The sequence below is a fragment of the Rissa tridactyla genome, chromosome 11, assembly GCF_028500815.1.
Source record: "Rissa tridactyla isolate bRisTri1 chromosome 11, bRisTri1.patW.cur.20221130, whole genome shotgun sequence".
Taxonomy (NCBI): Eukaryota; Metazoa; Chordata; class Aves; order Charadriiformes; family Laridae; genus Rissa; species Rissa tridactyla.
Window position 1 is genome coordinate 12,416,396 of NC_071476.1, and position 16,067 is coordinate 12,432,462.

General features: G+C 60.3%; 1 protein-coding gene across 5 annotated transcripts in view; it reads left to right on the forward strand.

Moving 5' to 3' along the window:
* The window catches only part of ABLIM3 (actin binding LIM protein family member 3), a 56,622-nt gene that overhangs the window by 22,217 nt on the left and 18,338 nt on the right, over positions 1-16,067 (forward strand). For 4 of the 5 annotated variants that reach the window (XR_008468903.1, XR_008468904.1, XR_008468905.1 and 1 more), the window contains exons 2-5: positions 10,060-10,200; positions 12,715-12,898; positions 13,289-13,401; positions 15,897-16,023. Coding sequence is in view for 1 of the 5 variants with exons in the window: in XM_054217755.1 (XP_054073730.1) it covers positions 10,060-10,200; positions 12,715-12,898; positions 13,289-13,401; positions 15,897-16,023 (565 nt within the window). In the remaining 4 variants the exon portion in view is untranslated. The remainder of the gene's footprint in view (positions 1-10,059; positions 10,201-12,714; positions 12,899-13,288; positions 13,402-15,896; positions 16,024-16,067) is intronic. The other variant, XR_008468902.1, reaches the window with a different exon arrangement.

Sequence of the window (16,067 nt, forward strand, 5' to 3'; positions counted from 1 at the left end):
AGCAGTTGGGTAGCCAAATCCTGGGAAGCCACACCAGCAAGGAGCAGTCTTGCTCACCCCAAAAGCGTGCTTGGGACTGCCGTGGTCCTCACTGGTGCCCCGCTGAGCCCAGGCTCTGGCAGCCAAGAGCCTTGGCTCCAGGCGCTGCTGCCAGGGCTGGCCATGCTCCCCAGCTTCGCCATCGGGGCGGCTCCCCCTTCACCGGGCTATTTTGGGACTCCTTCATGAGTCCGACCTTGTGTCAGAACAGGGTTGTGAGCTTCAGGGCTGTGACTACCTAGTGTCCTCCACAAAGATTTTAAGAGGAAGGGAGCACGGAAGGTAGCCGCCTGGCTTGCAGAGGTGCAGAGCATCCTTTCTCCTGCCTGGGAGTGGGGCAGAGGAGGCTGCTCCCAGCTGTCCTGCTGGAGCCGTCCCGGGGCAGGACCCAGCGCCATCCCTCCGGCACCCCGGGACTGCTGTGCCATCCCCTCCTCTTCGGCATAACTCCCTGCTCTGGGCTCACCACAGCTCCTACCCTGGGCAGCCATGCATTTCAGCCATTATTAATTAAAATGCAATCTGTCCTTTCTCTTCCTCTCCCCGAGACGCCAAGAACCGCTAAAATATTCTCAGGGATAATAGGGAGGGGAATTAAATAGTTACTGTGAAACTCGAGCTGTGCCTTTTGGAGATTTATTGCCACTCCTAAAGCCTGTGATTCCCTGTTGAGTACTACGTCTCCAGCCCCACGCTTGGTGGAAATACCATGCCTGCCTGGGAGACTGGGCATGCCATGTAAGATATACAGGCAGCTGCGGCACGTTCAGCCTGCGTGCAGATATGGTGCACCAGGTGCCGGGGGATCTCTTTTCTGCGAGCTGTCGGAGGGGCTGATCTCATCTCTGGCCTGGGTGGTTATCTGCAGCACTGGGTGCCAGTTCTGGGGTGCATCCCGGGGCCCTGGTGGGACAGGGGGGCTCTGGGCGTGAGACCGCGTGTGAGGATGAGAAGAGCTTGTGGAGAGTGGTTCCTGGAGCGGGCACGGTGCTGGGAGCAGAGGCGGGCAGCAGCTGGGAGGATTTTGCCTCCGAGCACTGTGCCCAGGAGGGTGACAGTGGGGGGAGCAGCCCCAGCCCCTGCCTGCGGGAGGGGGATGCTGGATGCACAGCCTTCCTTCTCCCACATCGCCCGGTGCCTCGGTTCCTCCTGCAGGTCGCTGCTGTTGGCGAGGTGGGAAGCGGCTGGTCCAGCGCAGCAGGGCTGAGCATCCCACAGACCCTTCTTGGAGGGGATGAAATGGGAGGAGCTGCCTGGTGCTCTCTGTTAGTCATTGCAAAAAATCCCCCAAACCCGGTTGCATCCCAGTTGGGGGGCAGCTGGGGCTGCTGCCCTCCCCTGGGGGTCCTGCTCTCGCACAGTTTGGGGGTGTGTGGAGCCCAGGGCTCTGCTGGAAGGGGCTGCCATGATGTCTGCAGACAGGCAAACGTGCTAGCACCAGGCATCCCGGCTGCAATTGCAGTTCAAGGAGATCTTGTTGCCATGACAAGCTGTACAAGTATTATCTGGGAAAAAAAAGACCATGGCAGTGCTTGTTGGAGATGGGAGCAAAGCAACCAGCGTGGAGGGCACATACATACCATGCAAGCCATGCACTAATGTGCCTGCAAGCACGTGTGTTCCACCGCACATGTTAAGCTCAGTCTAACAGACATTATCCTCCCGCGTTGCATCCCCAAGAACTCCTGTCTTGCTCCAGCCCCCTCCTGAGCTCCGTGCCCCCCGAGCTGCCATGCGTGGGGACGCACAGCCCATCGCCCTCCTCCAGTCCCCCCGCAGCCATCCTGGCAGGTCCCTTGCAGGAAAGGGAAGGTGTGAGTGAAGCTCTCGAGAGACGCCGGCCCCATGCCGCAGCGCTTGCCAGGCAGTGGAGGCTCGCACCCACTGAGCCCTCCGCTTCTTCATTTATTTAGTAGCAGGGGCCGGTGAGTGCCAATTAAGCTTTAAAGGGTGGTTCTACGCTGGGAAGTGAATGCTGTTAAAATCACCAGTGCCTCTGAGCTGCTACCAGGGCAAGAGCATCAGTGGTGGGGGGTGCAGCCCAGGTCCGGGCACCCACCCCATGGCACAGATCAGTGTGGGGCTGGGGATGCTGCTTGCCCTCCTCCTTTGCCTGGTGAGTGGCGGAAGGAACCTCTTTCCCTGGACGATGGCTCTGGCATGAGTGGCGCCCGGGGTGTGACTGTCACTGCAGCCCTGCGAGTGAGGATGCCACACACGGGCTTGTCCCCGGTGGTGCTCCCTGGCCGCTGCCGGGCTGGGTGGCTGGGGGCTGTGGGGACAGTGTGGTCCCTGGCTCGCCAGCTCCGGGCAGCCCAGGGAATAGCTGTCAGGCTGGGGAAGCCCGGGAGTGCTACACAAGGCTTTCTGTTGTCACGCTGCTCTGCACCGAGGTCTTCGAAATTCCCCACAGCTGCAAGAACTGGAAGAACAACTTTTTCCTCTTTTTCTTGAGAATCTGGAAAAATCACAAGTGGGGCAGTCGGTGCTTTCAGCAAACCGGAGAAGTCCTGGGGCCCCTCGCCCAGCACACCCCATGGCCCTGCCGGGCTGGGTGGTGGCAGGGGGGGCTCCCCAGAGGACGGGGTTAAAACCCGCCACAGCCTCCGCCGGCAGCAGGGTCTGTGGGTTTCCCCGGCATGTTACAGCCCGGGCTGCCCGCGCTGGGGAAGTAAACATCCTGCAGGCAGGCACGGGCAGCTGCCGGCAGCCGGGTCAGTGCGGGGAGACAATCGCCGGCTTCCTCAGCGCTCGCGTTTGGACAATAATTTCCATGAACGCAGCCAGAAACAAACTCTGCTCCACAGGCAGGAACCTCGCTGTTCCCTGCTCCGTCGTTTTTTTTCCTTTTTCCTTCTATCCTTTTTCTTTCTCTTCTTCCCTCTTTCTCTTTCCCCTTCTCTTTTGTCTCCTCCAACTGTTTTTGACCTCCCTCCTCTCTCTTTTTGGAGCGGTAGCAGCATGTGTCCCCCCGCAGACCCACTCCCACCCTGGCACATAGTCCTGCCGTGCTCTTGCCGTTAGTCACTGTTGGGCACCTTCCCACGTCACTGGCCAGCCACAGTGGCTGCCACCACTCATATCTGTGTGACAGAGACGGTTTGCTGCTTCCTCCCAGCTCCAGCTTGACATGAGCTCTGGGGGGACCCCTCCCCAGCACTAGGGAACCCCCCCAGCATGAATGCTGGGAGCTTGGGGAGTAGAGCCAGGGGAGAGACTGGTCCTGCCCGCTGCATGGCCAGCGCTGCCCGCAGGGTGTGAAGCACGGTGCTGCCGGCTCTCTGGGCTGTGCCCACACCCCTGGCCCCCATCCTCCCCCCCCTGCCATTCTGCCAAGGCAGGGCGTGAGCATTCGAGCATCCCGAGGTTCAAATCCGCAGCGAGCCCCGGGTTCAGGGGCTGGAGTGGGGCCAGAGCATGCATTTGGGCTCATCAGGAGGCTGTTGCAGGGGTTTGGCCCAGCTGCCAGCCCTCCTGGGGGAGGCAGGGGGTGGGGGAGGTGCAGACGGGCTGGGCGGTGGCACACAGCGGATGGGGAGCAGTGAGGGTGCTGGGGGGTGGCACCTCTGCCCGTGTCCTTCACCTACCTCTGCTAAGAGAGGGATCGCACAGAGCTCAGCCAGGAAGGATGGAGCTGCCGTTACCCTCTGTGATACCCAGACACGCTCGTTCAGGTCCTCCCATGATACCCAGATAGAGCGGACTCCCTCCCCCATGCCATGCCGGTGCTAGCCCAGCATCCCCATCGCAGCCCCATCCCGCTGCTGACAGCCATGTGCCCTCGCCCATGCTGGCATCTGCCACTCGGGCTCCGCTGGCTGCCGTCCTCGCGACACCCACGTCTTGTTTGTGTCCTGTGTCACGCTGAGTGAGGTGACACGGTGCAGGAGTGACGGTGGTGGGGGGCAAGGGGACGGCGTGAGGCAGGTGGAAGCAATAATTGGTCGTGATCTAATTAGGGAAGCCTAGGGCTAGATTAGGTGCTGTGACACAGTGGAGGGTTTTTAGCTGTAAGCCGCAGATGGCTCTGCCTGCTAGCTGGGAGAGGAGAGGCTGGCGTACACTTGCCGGGGGCTCATAATCCTGCCTGCACGACGCTCCGTGCTGACTAACAGGAGTGTTTTCTGATGGCTTGGAAATACCTCGGTGCCTGGTCTGCGTAAGGCGGGCGGTCGCTGTTGCTCCCAGCCCACGCTGCCTGTCCCTGCCCGCTCCTGTGGCACGCGTGGGGACAGCAGCGCACGCAATGCGAATGTCAGGAGAAGCAGCCGGAGCTGCTCCATGCTCCAAACTATCCCACAGCAGATCTGTGGTACCTGCCCTCAGCCCCGTCTTTTACTGGGAGCACGTGGCCTGCCCCAGCCTAAAAACCTAAATATTCAATAAAGAACCACATGATACTTCTGGATTTTACTTAGGGGAAAGATGAAAAGAGAAAACATATTGACCAAAGGTAAATATATAATTTTCTCCTTGATCGAAATGACTTATCTGTAGAAGCTCGACGGAAAGCGGTGGCCAGCTGCCTGAGAACCGAGATGGCCATGCAGCAGGCATCAGATTTCTCCCCGGAGCTGGACATCCCAGCTGCTGGCCCCTTCCTCTATTTCAGGGGTAATTCATCTGGTCTTTCAGCTGGGCCACCAGTGCTGGCATAGCAGCGTGCCCCTTACCCGGCTTCCTGCTGCCAACAGCCCCCAGCGCCTTTCCCCATCGTCACCTTCTCGGCCGGGAGCCGGCGTGGGCCGGCAGCCGGAGCAAGCTCATTCCCACACACCGGGGTCAGAGGCAGCCCTGCAGGATGGCCGGCTGTGGAAATCCCCGTGCCCGCCCATGGCACTGGCATCATTTGGCTCTGAGCCCATCTTTCCCTTCCTCCCCAAGGCATTTTTACGGCCATGGTCAAGCTCTTTGGCTGTGCGAGACAGCAGGCAGGAGCCCTCAGTCCCGCTGCTGATGAGAAACCCATATCCCACGGCCACTGGAGCTCCCACCCTTCCTCCCCGGCCGCCCCTGGGACACAGCATGGCTCCTGTCTGGAGGAGAAATCCTCCCCCTCACTTCCCACAGGGCTCGGAGCGGGCTGGGCTGCCCCGCATCCCTGCCAAGGCAAGGGGGTTTGGGGTGCAGGCTCCTGCAGTGCCACCTCTCCCTCCCTGCATCCCAGCCGCGGATTGTTTTTGTGTCCTCTCACTCTCCGCCCCCAGCCCGGCACATCGTGTCCCATCCTTGGAGCTTCGCCCCAGCCTCTCCCTCAGCCTCCAGCACTTCCAGCAAAATTCCTTTCTGGCCAGTCATTGCCGCCCCTCAGCCTCGACACCTCCGGGGCCGGCACGCTGGCAGGGCTGGGCTTCCTCTTCCCGAGCCGCCCCGGCCCCCGCCATGCTCCTGGGCCCCTCCTCACCTTCTCCCAGCGGCGTGGCATCGTCCCTTCCCTAGGGACACGAAGGCACGGGCTCTGCCAGCCATTCCCAACATGAGGTTCGGGTGCCCATCTTCCCTCGCCCTCCCTGGGGAAGCTGCATCCCACGCACCCCCTGTGCCATGCTGGTCCCACCACCCCCAGTGTTTTTTTTGGGACAAGGATGATTTACAGCCCCAGTCGGCGCAGGGAGCATGCAGAGGATGGCTGTGGTGAATGGCTCACTGCAAGGCAGTGGGGAGGAGTGGGATGCAGCGGCTGCTGGAAGAGGGGGGGCTCAGCCCCATGGAGGTGTGAGGACCCCTCAACACACCACGGCAGCTCCCCCAGCACGCTCGGGTCTCACCCAGGCACACCTCGCATCCCCTGCAGCCAGCCCCATGCTGGCACCCCCAGCGCCCAGTGGGGACATCTCCCCCACACATGGCCAGCACATGCCAGCCCTCAGCCCCAGCACCCCCACCCACGGTGGCACCGCCTCTCGTTATTAATTAAAGGGTGAATGCTTTGCTTCTTTTCCACAGTCCCCTTCACCTGTGGCTCTCCCAGCGTTGTGCAAATATTAATTACTGGTAATTAATTAAATCAGGCCTCCCCATCCTCCTGTGGAGATGCTGTCTCATAAACATGCTGATAGCAAACACCATGCCAGGGCAGGGTCTCCGAGCTGGGTGGGAGCTTCCAATTGCCTGTTGCTAATGATGCAAAACCCACCTGCAACACTTTCTACCTAATTGATCTTCCTGGAGGGCTAATGGGCTGGGAGAGGGAGATAGGTGGGAAACCAGCAGGAACTGGTCTGATCCCAGTAAGGGACGATGGATGGATCTTTATAAATGCCCCTGGGTGTCCTGTTCCTTGCAGCTTGTGTCCCTGGAAGCTTGGTTCTAGGTTGCTGCTGGGGTATGTGTCTGTGGGACTGCCTGGGTGGGGGCCCCAGGCAGCTGTAGGAGCTTGTTTTGTGCCAGCCTTCCATCCTGGAGCCCACACTGGGGGGCTGTGCCACGTTATCTGCATTGGTGTTGAGCTGCTGTCCCTCCAAGGTAGATTGGGATCATCTCTTGTCATCTCTGCCCCCTCCTGAAGGGTTTAAAGCATTCCAGAGGCAGCGTAAGGCTTCAGCACTCCCCTGTCCTGCTCCTCCTCAGTGGAGGGCTGGGACACGGTGCAGGAAGAGGACAGGAAGGCAAACAAGGTTGTTGACCCTCCTGCAGCGGAAGGTGGGTGCTCTGGGAAGGAAGGATGGGGATTGACCAGGGATGCACAGCAGGAACCTGCAGATTGCTCACCGCAGCGTGGCTTGGAGCATCTCTTGGGCAAGGTCCCTCTGCACTCCCAGGGGACACAGCTCTTCTTCACAGCCCTGGGTGTTGTTTGGGGGCACCATCTCTCCCCCCACCACGTTGCCAACTCCCTTGCTTACGTATGGCAGCCGCTGTCTGTTCCTAAGGCTGCACAGGGCACCGATCCCTGACCGGAGGTGCCACCTTAATCCAGATCAGTGGGAAATCCGTTGTGTGCCCACGCAGCAGCTCCCTGCCCGGCCGTGGCCACAGCAGCTCCTCTGGCTCCGCAGGTCAGGCGCCAGCTGGGACATGGGGAGAGCCCCGGAGGAATCTGGCCCTGGGCAGCCTTTTGTGCTGCATTGTGGAGCACAAATGCATTAATAGCTGAGCGAGGCCAGCTTAATTTCCCGCTCTACCAGCAGAAGCGGGAGCAAACTGGGGTGAGATTAAGGCATTCCTTGGGCAGCTCCCGCCCCCTCGCCCCGACTGCTGTATCTCGGCCTGCGAGGCCGCTAATGCTACTTACATTATTACTGGATTATTTTGGTGTAATGAGCTTTGCCCTGCTCAGCTGTCCCTCTGCTCAGGGGTGTTGTGATGTGTAATACTTCCTGCACGAGGCCACGAGGCGGGCAACTGCCTGCTCAAAAACAAGCAGAGCCCCAGCAAAACAATGCATTAATGTTCCCAGAGCAAAATTCCAGCATGGGCCGGAGGTTAATCGCAAATCGGGGAGCTTTCGGCTTAGGGCTGAACAAAGCCGGGAGGCGGGAGGGCAATGGTGCCCTAAGCCGGGTCCTGACCCATCTCCGTGGGTGCAAATAGGAGTGACCGTATGGTTTCATCTCTGCCAGCGGTGTAGCACAGCTGTAAGCATTTCCTCCATCCTCGACTCCTTTTCCTCTGCCTTCCCTCCCATCAGACCTGCTGGCGCAGGGGCTTGGCGATCTGTTGCTATGGACACCAAGAAGTTTCCCCTAGAGACCAGAAGCCCGGAATAAGTGATGCCTGCATTTTCTGACATTATTTTTTTTTCTCTTTCCCCTTTTTTTTTATTATTATCATTTGTTTAAGTGTTCATTAATTCCCAGCCATTCACCCCACCTCCCTTCTGCTTTTCTGTACGAGCTTTGTGGATTGCCGTAGCTGTGTCCCAGGGCTTGGCTCCTGCTTCGTTGTTCTCGGAGAGGGTGCGAGCACGGGGTGCGTGGGAAGAGGTTTCAGTGCTGTAACTCTTGCTCTGCTGGAGACCCCCTCCAGAAGAGATCCCCCGCAGTTCATTCCAGCCTCGGGAGATGGTGTTGGGGTCAGGCCTGTGTCCCCCCAGGCTGCTGCAGAGTTCATGGGTGCCCACCAGCAGCACGGGATGCTGCTGCAGGAGGTCCTGGACCCCTCTTCCCAGGGCTTGTGCCTCCCTGCGAAACATGCCTGCAAAAGCATGGCTGGGGGTACCCTGCTCCCTTTACAGGTGTCCTTCATCCTATTTGGGACCTCAAAGTGTATAGATCTAGACTAGTTAGTGTGTCTGCTCGTCTGAGCTCCAGGCCTGACTCCTGTTTTATAGCTCCTCTGTTGGCACTGCAGTACCCGTTAGTACCTCAGGTACCTCTGATGGCCTCTGAGAGCTGTCAGCCTGCAAGAGCGTGGTCAGGAGGGAAGTCCCAGCAACTCTTGGAAGTTCACGTCAAGGCTGGAGCCTGAGCTTTGCTGAGGGGCACTCATAGGAAAGCACCTCGGCTTTCCTTGCAGCTCTCAGGTCAGGCTGGGCAAGGCAACCAGTCCCCAGCAGCTCCGTTATCCCAGGGGATGGGGCAGCAGGCAGGGAGAGTCATCGCATTTTCCCAGTGGTGAGCAGTGCTGCATGTCCGTAGAGTGTGTCTCTGGGCACTTGGCACGTGGGATGGGATTTTACTGATGTGAGACAGCCTCAATGTCACTTTGACTTCTCTTTCTTTGCTTTTGAAGCTAATAATGGGCTGTTTTTCTGTTCCCTGCCACATGATCTGCCCCACGGTGAACGAGGAGCCTCTCTGATGAGTGATCTCCTCTGTCTTGTGCCCTGTCCTCCGTGTTCCGCAGGGAGTTCACATACCAGGTTTCAATCAGCTGCTTCTCTTGTTGCTGGGAATGCTCTTCAGCACTGGGTCAGAAAGTCTCTGGTCCATTGAAATCCTGCCCCGTCGCTGCTCGAGTTGCCCGAATTACAGCTCCCTCTCTCAAGTCTTACAGCAAACAAAGTGCTTTGTTGCCAGGCCCCTGCCTGCAGCGTGGTTAGCATGGTGTCAGCCAGCCCGGAACTCCTGCGAGCAGCCCATGCACCTGCAGGTGGGGCAGGGAAAGCAGCAGCTGCTCTTTAAAATGTTTTCTGTGTGTGTTTGGGGATTGTGCTGAGACAGCAGAAAGATCCCCAGCTCTGTACGGTCCCTCCCCTGGAGCGTGGGGGGAGGCTGCAGAGCATCAGCCCTTCGTGGTGGTCTGCAGAGCTGCTGGACGGGGATGAGGAGTGGAGATGAGTCCCCGGACCATCTGCAGCAGGAGAAGGTCGGGTCTTGCCCTGAGCTCTGGGGGAGCCACGTTGCCCTCTCCTGCGGCCCCTGGCTTGGCGCAAAGCCTGCACGCGCCGCGGTGCCGCTCCGGAAGGAGCAGCGGGGCTGGGATGCTGCTCCTTGCTGAGGAGGTGAGAGTCCCACCAGGGCTAACCACTCAATTGCTGTGATGTTTGAAAGCTCCTTGAAAAATGACTTCTCCATCCAGTTCCTAACCAAACAAGTGGAAGCTCCAAAAAAACAACAGTTCCTTCCCATGCTGCTGCCAAATCAGTGCTCGCTGGCGTGTTTCTGAGCAGGTCAGCAGTGAGCCAGGGCTGCCCTAGGGCTGAGCGGAGCAGAGCCGGTGGGTAGCTGGTCCCAGCATTGTCCTTCTGCAGGTGCTTAGAAGACAGGAGAGCATCCAGAGAGCTCTGCATGGCTTTGGGGCGATGGTGCAGGTGACCTGGTTATCCGTGCAGGGACAGGGAGGGGTGCCCGGGCACTTGCACTGCACAGCCCTCAGGACTGCAGACCTGTGAGCCCAACAAGGGAAATCCCGAATCCAGACAGGGACGTGCACCCAGCTCGGAGTCACTGGGCGCCAGCGTGGTCTCGGCTGTGCTTTGCCCTTAGCAATCGTCAGGTGTCTGGCTGCTGTGTCACAGTCTCCAGAGGGCTCTTTTGTAGCTGCCCAGCTGGGGTCACTGCCACCATGCCCGGTTGTGTCCTGAATGCTAACAGACCCTTCCCCTCTCTCGTTTTTTCCCTCCCTCCTTTCTGCCAGCAGTTCCCTATCAGCAAAACCCCTACACCCCTGGCAGCAGCTCCACCGTCATCCAGTGCTACCGCTGCGGGGACACCTGCAAGGGAGAGGTGGTGCGCGTCCAGAGCAATCACTTCCACATCCGCTGCTTCACCTGCCAAGGTAGGACGGTGACACCCAGAGAGTTGGTGGCCAGGTTGCCCCATCGCCCTGGGTGCAGTTTGGAAAGCAAAAGGCTGGGGACAGACCTGAGATGTGGTCACACACCCAGGGGTGGCAGCTTCGTGGAGGGGTGGATGTGTCACGGTGCAGGCGGGGAGGTAATGGCACAGGACTGGCACGGCGCGGGCAGTGTCCCTGGATGATGCCAGAGCTGTGAATTGGGGTGGCCAAGACCATCGTTACCCTCGAGCTCCCTGAATACCACCAGCCTGCGCTGTACCGGTCCCAAACATACTGTCTGTGACTGGGGCGGGGGGGAGCACTGCATCCTTCAGCTGCCTGCCTGCTCCCAAATCAGGAGGAGGAGGTGTCACCAATCCAGCTGAGAGGCAGCGATGTGGGGGAGATGGCCGGAGCGGCTCCTGACGGGGCTGGGGGTGGGTGACGGATCGCTGCCACCCGCACGTGGGATGTGACCGAGGTGCCCTGGGATGCCGAGTGCTGCAGCTGGGGCTCGGTGGCCCCCGCGGGCTGGTGGAAATAGAGGAGAGAGGTTGCTCAAATCCTCCCTGAGCACAAGAGATCTGTGGAACCGTAAAAGCTGATGGCCCAGAGCTGATGCTGAAGGGCTCCTTAGCACGTTCGTTAAAGCAGCCCAGCCATTCTCAGCCAGGCCAGTGGCTGGTTCCGTAGGTTGTAAAGCATCCCATTACCAGGGTTTTTTTAAAGGTCTCTGGTCTTCCAAGCTCCCAGCACCTTGTGCTAAGCAGGACATAAATCCCTGTCCCCTTGGCCATGCTTTGCTGCTCCTTCCTCGGGGAGGGAGGCTTTGGCTGGAGGCGACTGTCACCACCCCTGCTGCAGCCCTGTCCCCCGTGGGGTGGGCAGCCCCAGATCTCTGGGAGGGGGTGTGGGCCCCAGGTTGCCCTCGGGGATGACCTACACGTTCGGGGCACTGTGCCGAGCCCTCTCCCTGCTCAGTGTGCGGGATGGAGCTGAAGCTGCGCATCCAGACAAAGAGCTCAGACAGCCACCGGCTTCAAAGGGGCCAGGAGCCGGCAGGGAGAGCTTGGCAGTGCTCACTGCCTGATTTCCAAGTGAAAGGGAATAAATAATGAGAGGAAATCCTCCTGTCTCACCTTCCCTCACAGCTCTTAGCCCCTGCTGCCTCAGGCTGGCTGCCACCGCCTCCCGCGCCAGCCCTGCAGCTTGTCCCCAGCGTGTCCCCGGGAGCCTGGCACGACTGGGGATGTGCTCCAGGTCCCATGGCAAACGGGGCCCAGACCTGCCACGGTTTTTCTTGCTTCTGCTTCCTGATACTGTCCCAGAGCAGGTGGCCTGTCCCTCATCGCTGATGAGGAAAGGCTGGCGGGCTGTTTTGGAGAGCAGGGGGTGCTGGCCCTGTACCCCCCGGCTGTCTGCCCACAGCTCCGGGGAGCAGCATCCAGGGGATGCTCTGCGGGAGAGGAGCTGCATCTCTGCCCTGTGGGCCCTGCAGCCGGCGGGTCCAGCTGTGCCCTGGGAGGGTGGCTGCTGTGCCACCATGGGCACAGGTGAGATGTGCAAGAACAGGACAGAGGGGTGCGTGGGGACAAAGGGTAAAGCAGAGACCAAGAGGGGCTGTGTCAGTGGGTCCTCAGTTGCTCTGTAGTTCTCCCCTCCACCCCATCACCTTGCAGGACAGGTGATGGGCATCATGCAGAGGCCCTAGGACCTGGTCCCTGTGCTGCTCCTGAGGTGCCAAGAGGATCTGATGCTCTCAAGGTCTCTCTGGATGGAGAAGACGTAGGAGGGAAATGACACTGAGGGCCAGGGCTTGCTACGTCTCCTTGGATTATTCTGATGGGCTGTGCACCACCCACGGTTCCCACAGCAGGGAAGGAAGCGATGTTGGGCTGGACACCTATGGAAAAAAAAGCAGTGAGAACACCAAACCCAGGGTGTCCCAGGACCTGTTCCCATTAAGGCACGGCCTCATTGTCCAGGCCAGGGATTGCAGATGGCTCATCATAGACAAGACTATGCCCCAGGGTGTAGAGAAGACCTCTCCCCAGCTGTCCCTAGGGCATGCCCAACTCCTTCCAGTCTTGTTCTTGACTTCCTGACACCATGTGAGTGTCAAATAGAGGAACTGAGCCCCATCCAAGTGCTGTGGGTCCAGGACGGGATGCTGCAGACCCTCCTGGGCATGGTTTATGCGTGATGAGTAGGGGCTGCAGGGGTTCCTTTCCCAGTGCCAGGTTTTCCTCTGGGAATGCCCAGCCCGGGCCGTCTGGGCAGCCCCATCCTGCACCCGCCACAGCCCAACACTGACATCTTGTGGTGCTGGGGGAAGGCCCCAGCGTGTCCGGTGGGAAGGGAAACCCTCCGAGATACCTGCAGAAAGTTGGGTCTTCATGGGTGCCCTGGGACTGCTGCTGGAGGGGCAGCAGAGGTGGGCTGGGAGATCCCAGCTGGCCCCGGGGCTGCACCTGCCCGCTGCCCCTTTGACGAGTGCGTGTCCTCCCCCCGCAGTGTGCGGCTGCGACCTGGCCCAGTCGGGCTTCTTCTTTAAGAACCAGGAGTACATCTGCACCCACGACTACCAGCAGCTCTACGGGACCCGCTGCGACAGCTGCGGGGACTTCATCACCGGAGAGGTCATCTCTGCCCTGGGGAGGACCTACCACCCCAAGTGCTTTGTCTGCAGCACCTGCAGGTGAGCTGAAGCCATCATCAATGGTGCATGACACTCCTGCAGAAGCCCTGTGCAGCCCTTGGTTGTGCTCCAGGCAGAGGGCTGTTCGTTAACCCCCAGCCCCTCGTTCCCCGCTCAGCACTGCAGCAGCCACCTCCTCTGCACTTCCTTAGTGGAAACCCTTGGGAGGCAATGAAATAGCTCCGACCCTTCCCTTTGCAGCCTGGAGACCTGCCTTAATGCCTGCTTTGGTCTTCCTGCCCCAATACATGTGCACATTCTCTGCCTGCCCTTGCCTGGAGCCCCTCTGCTCCCCAGCACCATGAGTCCTGCTGGAGCCCCAGGGCAGCCCCAAGCACTGCATGGTGGGGAGCGAGCGGCTCACACCTCTCCACCTCTCCTTGGCCACAGGAAGCCATTCCCCATCGGAGACAAGGTCACGTTCAGCGGGAAGGACTGTGTTTGCCAAAACTGCTCCCACTCTCTCATCAGCACCAAACCCATCAAGATCCACGGGCCCAGCCGTAAGTTGACTGCTGTCGTGTTACGTGGTGGCTGCAAGGAGAGGGACTGTGTGTGTGTGTATGCGTGTGGTGGGGGGTGACAGGACGGGCTTTGGGGCCAGCGTGCAGCACTGCATGGAGCCATGGGTGTTTGTGGAGGTTTCGGAGGAGGAACAGGGTATTCCCGCAGCTCCACCCAGGATTGCAGGTCACCGCTGGTTTCGGAAACTCCCTTGGCCTGTTGGTGACCTGGGCGGGTGCCGCCACCCAGGCCGGCACTGTCTGGGGTGGCGGGAAGGTTTTGGAGCTGAGTTTGCTCTGAGGCGGTTCCCAAATGTTGCTTTGTGTCCAGCTGCACCAAGGTCTCTGTCCGAGTGCCAGTCCCGGGACTGCTTGCCCCGACGCTGCTGTTACTCGCTGCCTCTATGAGCTGCTTTATACTCAACCCCTTGTGCTGGTGAACCTAAGCTAAAAGTTATCAAGAACAATGGACAAGCTCTTTTGGGTGGATTTGGCCTTGGTTTTGACACCAGGTTGTTCCTCTCTTCATGCCATTCCCCTCTCATGAGGATTTGTCCTCTCCCAGCCTTTCCTTGCCGGTGGCTTTCAGCCCCAGGCTGAAGCATCCTGTGGGTGCTGGCAGGGCATCCCTGTAGCATGGAGCTGCTGCACGTGGGGTTCGCTTCAGCCCGTGTCTGGGGCAAGGGGGCTGCAGCGTTAACGTCCGTGCTGCAGTCTCACGTGTGCCCCATGTTTGCTGCTGTCAGTGCCCGGGGAGCCGCCTCGGCACAGTGTGTGGGCAGAGGGCAGGGACAGCCGGGAGCTGTGCCACACCATGGTGCCCAGCCCTGCCATGTCGGCGGGCTGAGCCGTGGGGGGGCCAGGTGGGGGCCCTGGCTGCTGCGGCTCAGCAAGCCCTGGAGCATCAGTGCCTGGGGCCAAGTCCTGCAGCCAGGGCTGGACGCGGGACTGTGGTGTCACCCGTGATCCTTGTCACCTGGTCACCGTGGTGGCTGTTTGGATTGAGTTACTGATTGCTCATGGGTCCCTGGGAGCCACCCCAAGCTGTCTTCCCCCAGCTCTCACCATGGCCTCAACGCAGTTTGGAGATGTGGTGGGGTTTGAATGAGCCCCAGCCAGAGGACGGGGCTTCCCCCATCTTCCTCCGTGGGCACCCCGAGCGGCCCAGAGCAGGCTGTGGCCAGCAGACAGCACCCCACTGTCTCCCACAGCAGGTCTGGGGCAGCAGGCAGGGGAAGGGCAGCCACACGCTGCCTCTCGCCTGCCTTCCTCTCCCTTCCCATCCCCTTCCCTGGCTCTCCTCCGGAGCCTGCAGCGCAGGGTCACCCGAGGGCACCATGCTTTATTCACAGGCAGCTGCAGGCAACAGCCAGATGTGGCCTGCTGCCTGCGTGTGCCCCTTGCTGCCCAGGTGGCCCTGGCAGGGCCTCCCAGAAGGGATGGCAGAGGAGGTTTGCCAGCTGGAGCCCTCTGCAGGGAGGACATCTCTGGAAGAAGGACGTTGAGCCTCTCCCTGCGGCCCCAGCCCTGTGAGCATCTCAAAAACCAGCAGGACCTGTGTGAGAGAGGGAATGGATCCCGGCTCAGCCCAGCTGGCCAGCCTGCTTTTTGCCAGGAGTCAAAAATCCTCCTCCCTCAAGCTTTGTCCAGTGGGCAGGGACGTGGTGCAAAGCTGTCCGGGGATGAGCAGGGTGGAAAAGCTTGCTCGGGCTGCCTGTGCCGCGCTGCTGCTCCTCCTTGGTCCTGCGGCAGGGAGGGGGTTAAGGAGAAACCCCATCCGGGCAAACCTGCTGCCCAGGGGGAGAAGAGGACGAGGAGGAGTCAAGGTCAGGGGTCCGAGGCCCATGTGCTTCCTGCTCCCAGCCTTGACGGGAGCCAGGGGAAGTGGGGAAGGAAGGGAGTCTCGTAAATACCGCAGCGGGGCCGGACGCGGCTGCCGGAGAGCACAGCCCTTCCTCTGCTGCGCTGGCTGCCCGACACTTCCCACCGCTCCCGCCCCGGAGGGGAGCCCCCAGGGATCTGCCAGGGCAGCAGTGGCCATGCACTCGCCCTGGCGCAAGCTCGCCGCCCGGCAGGGAGACCCGGCTCTGTGCCATGGCCGGTGCTCGGTCAGGGTGGCTGGGTGCCAGCAGTGCCTCAGAGGTCCCAGCTCCAGCAGGAGACTGTCCTCCTGGCTCCTTTGCTGGGAACAAGCAGAGGCGGCAGATTCTCCATAAAGACATTCTCCAGGTGGCAGATTCCCCATAAAGAAATGATCCCCAAGGGGCTGCCCCTGGAGCGGTCTCAGGAGCAGGGTGTTTATAACAGCAGCATCCTCTAGAAAAGGGGGTTCTCTGGGGCAGGGCTTTCCTCGGGGTGCAAGGGGTGCACCAGGTTAAACAACCAGGGTCCCTCGGTGTGCGGCTGCAGATGTGGGCATTCCTGCCACGCTGCCGAGCCCTTCAATGGGGAGCTGCGGTGGTCCCACACCCCCCACCCCGTTCTGTGCCCCCCAGACTGTGCAGGCTGCAAGGAGGAGATCAAGCAAGGCCAATCCCTCCTGGCCCTGGAGAAGCAGTGGCACGTCAGCTGCTTCAAGTGCCAAACGTGCGGGATCATCCTCACCGGCGAGTACATCAGCAAGTGAGTGCCACCGTGCCGGCGGCAAGCTTGGCCGTGCCTGCCAT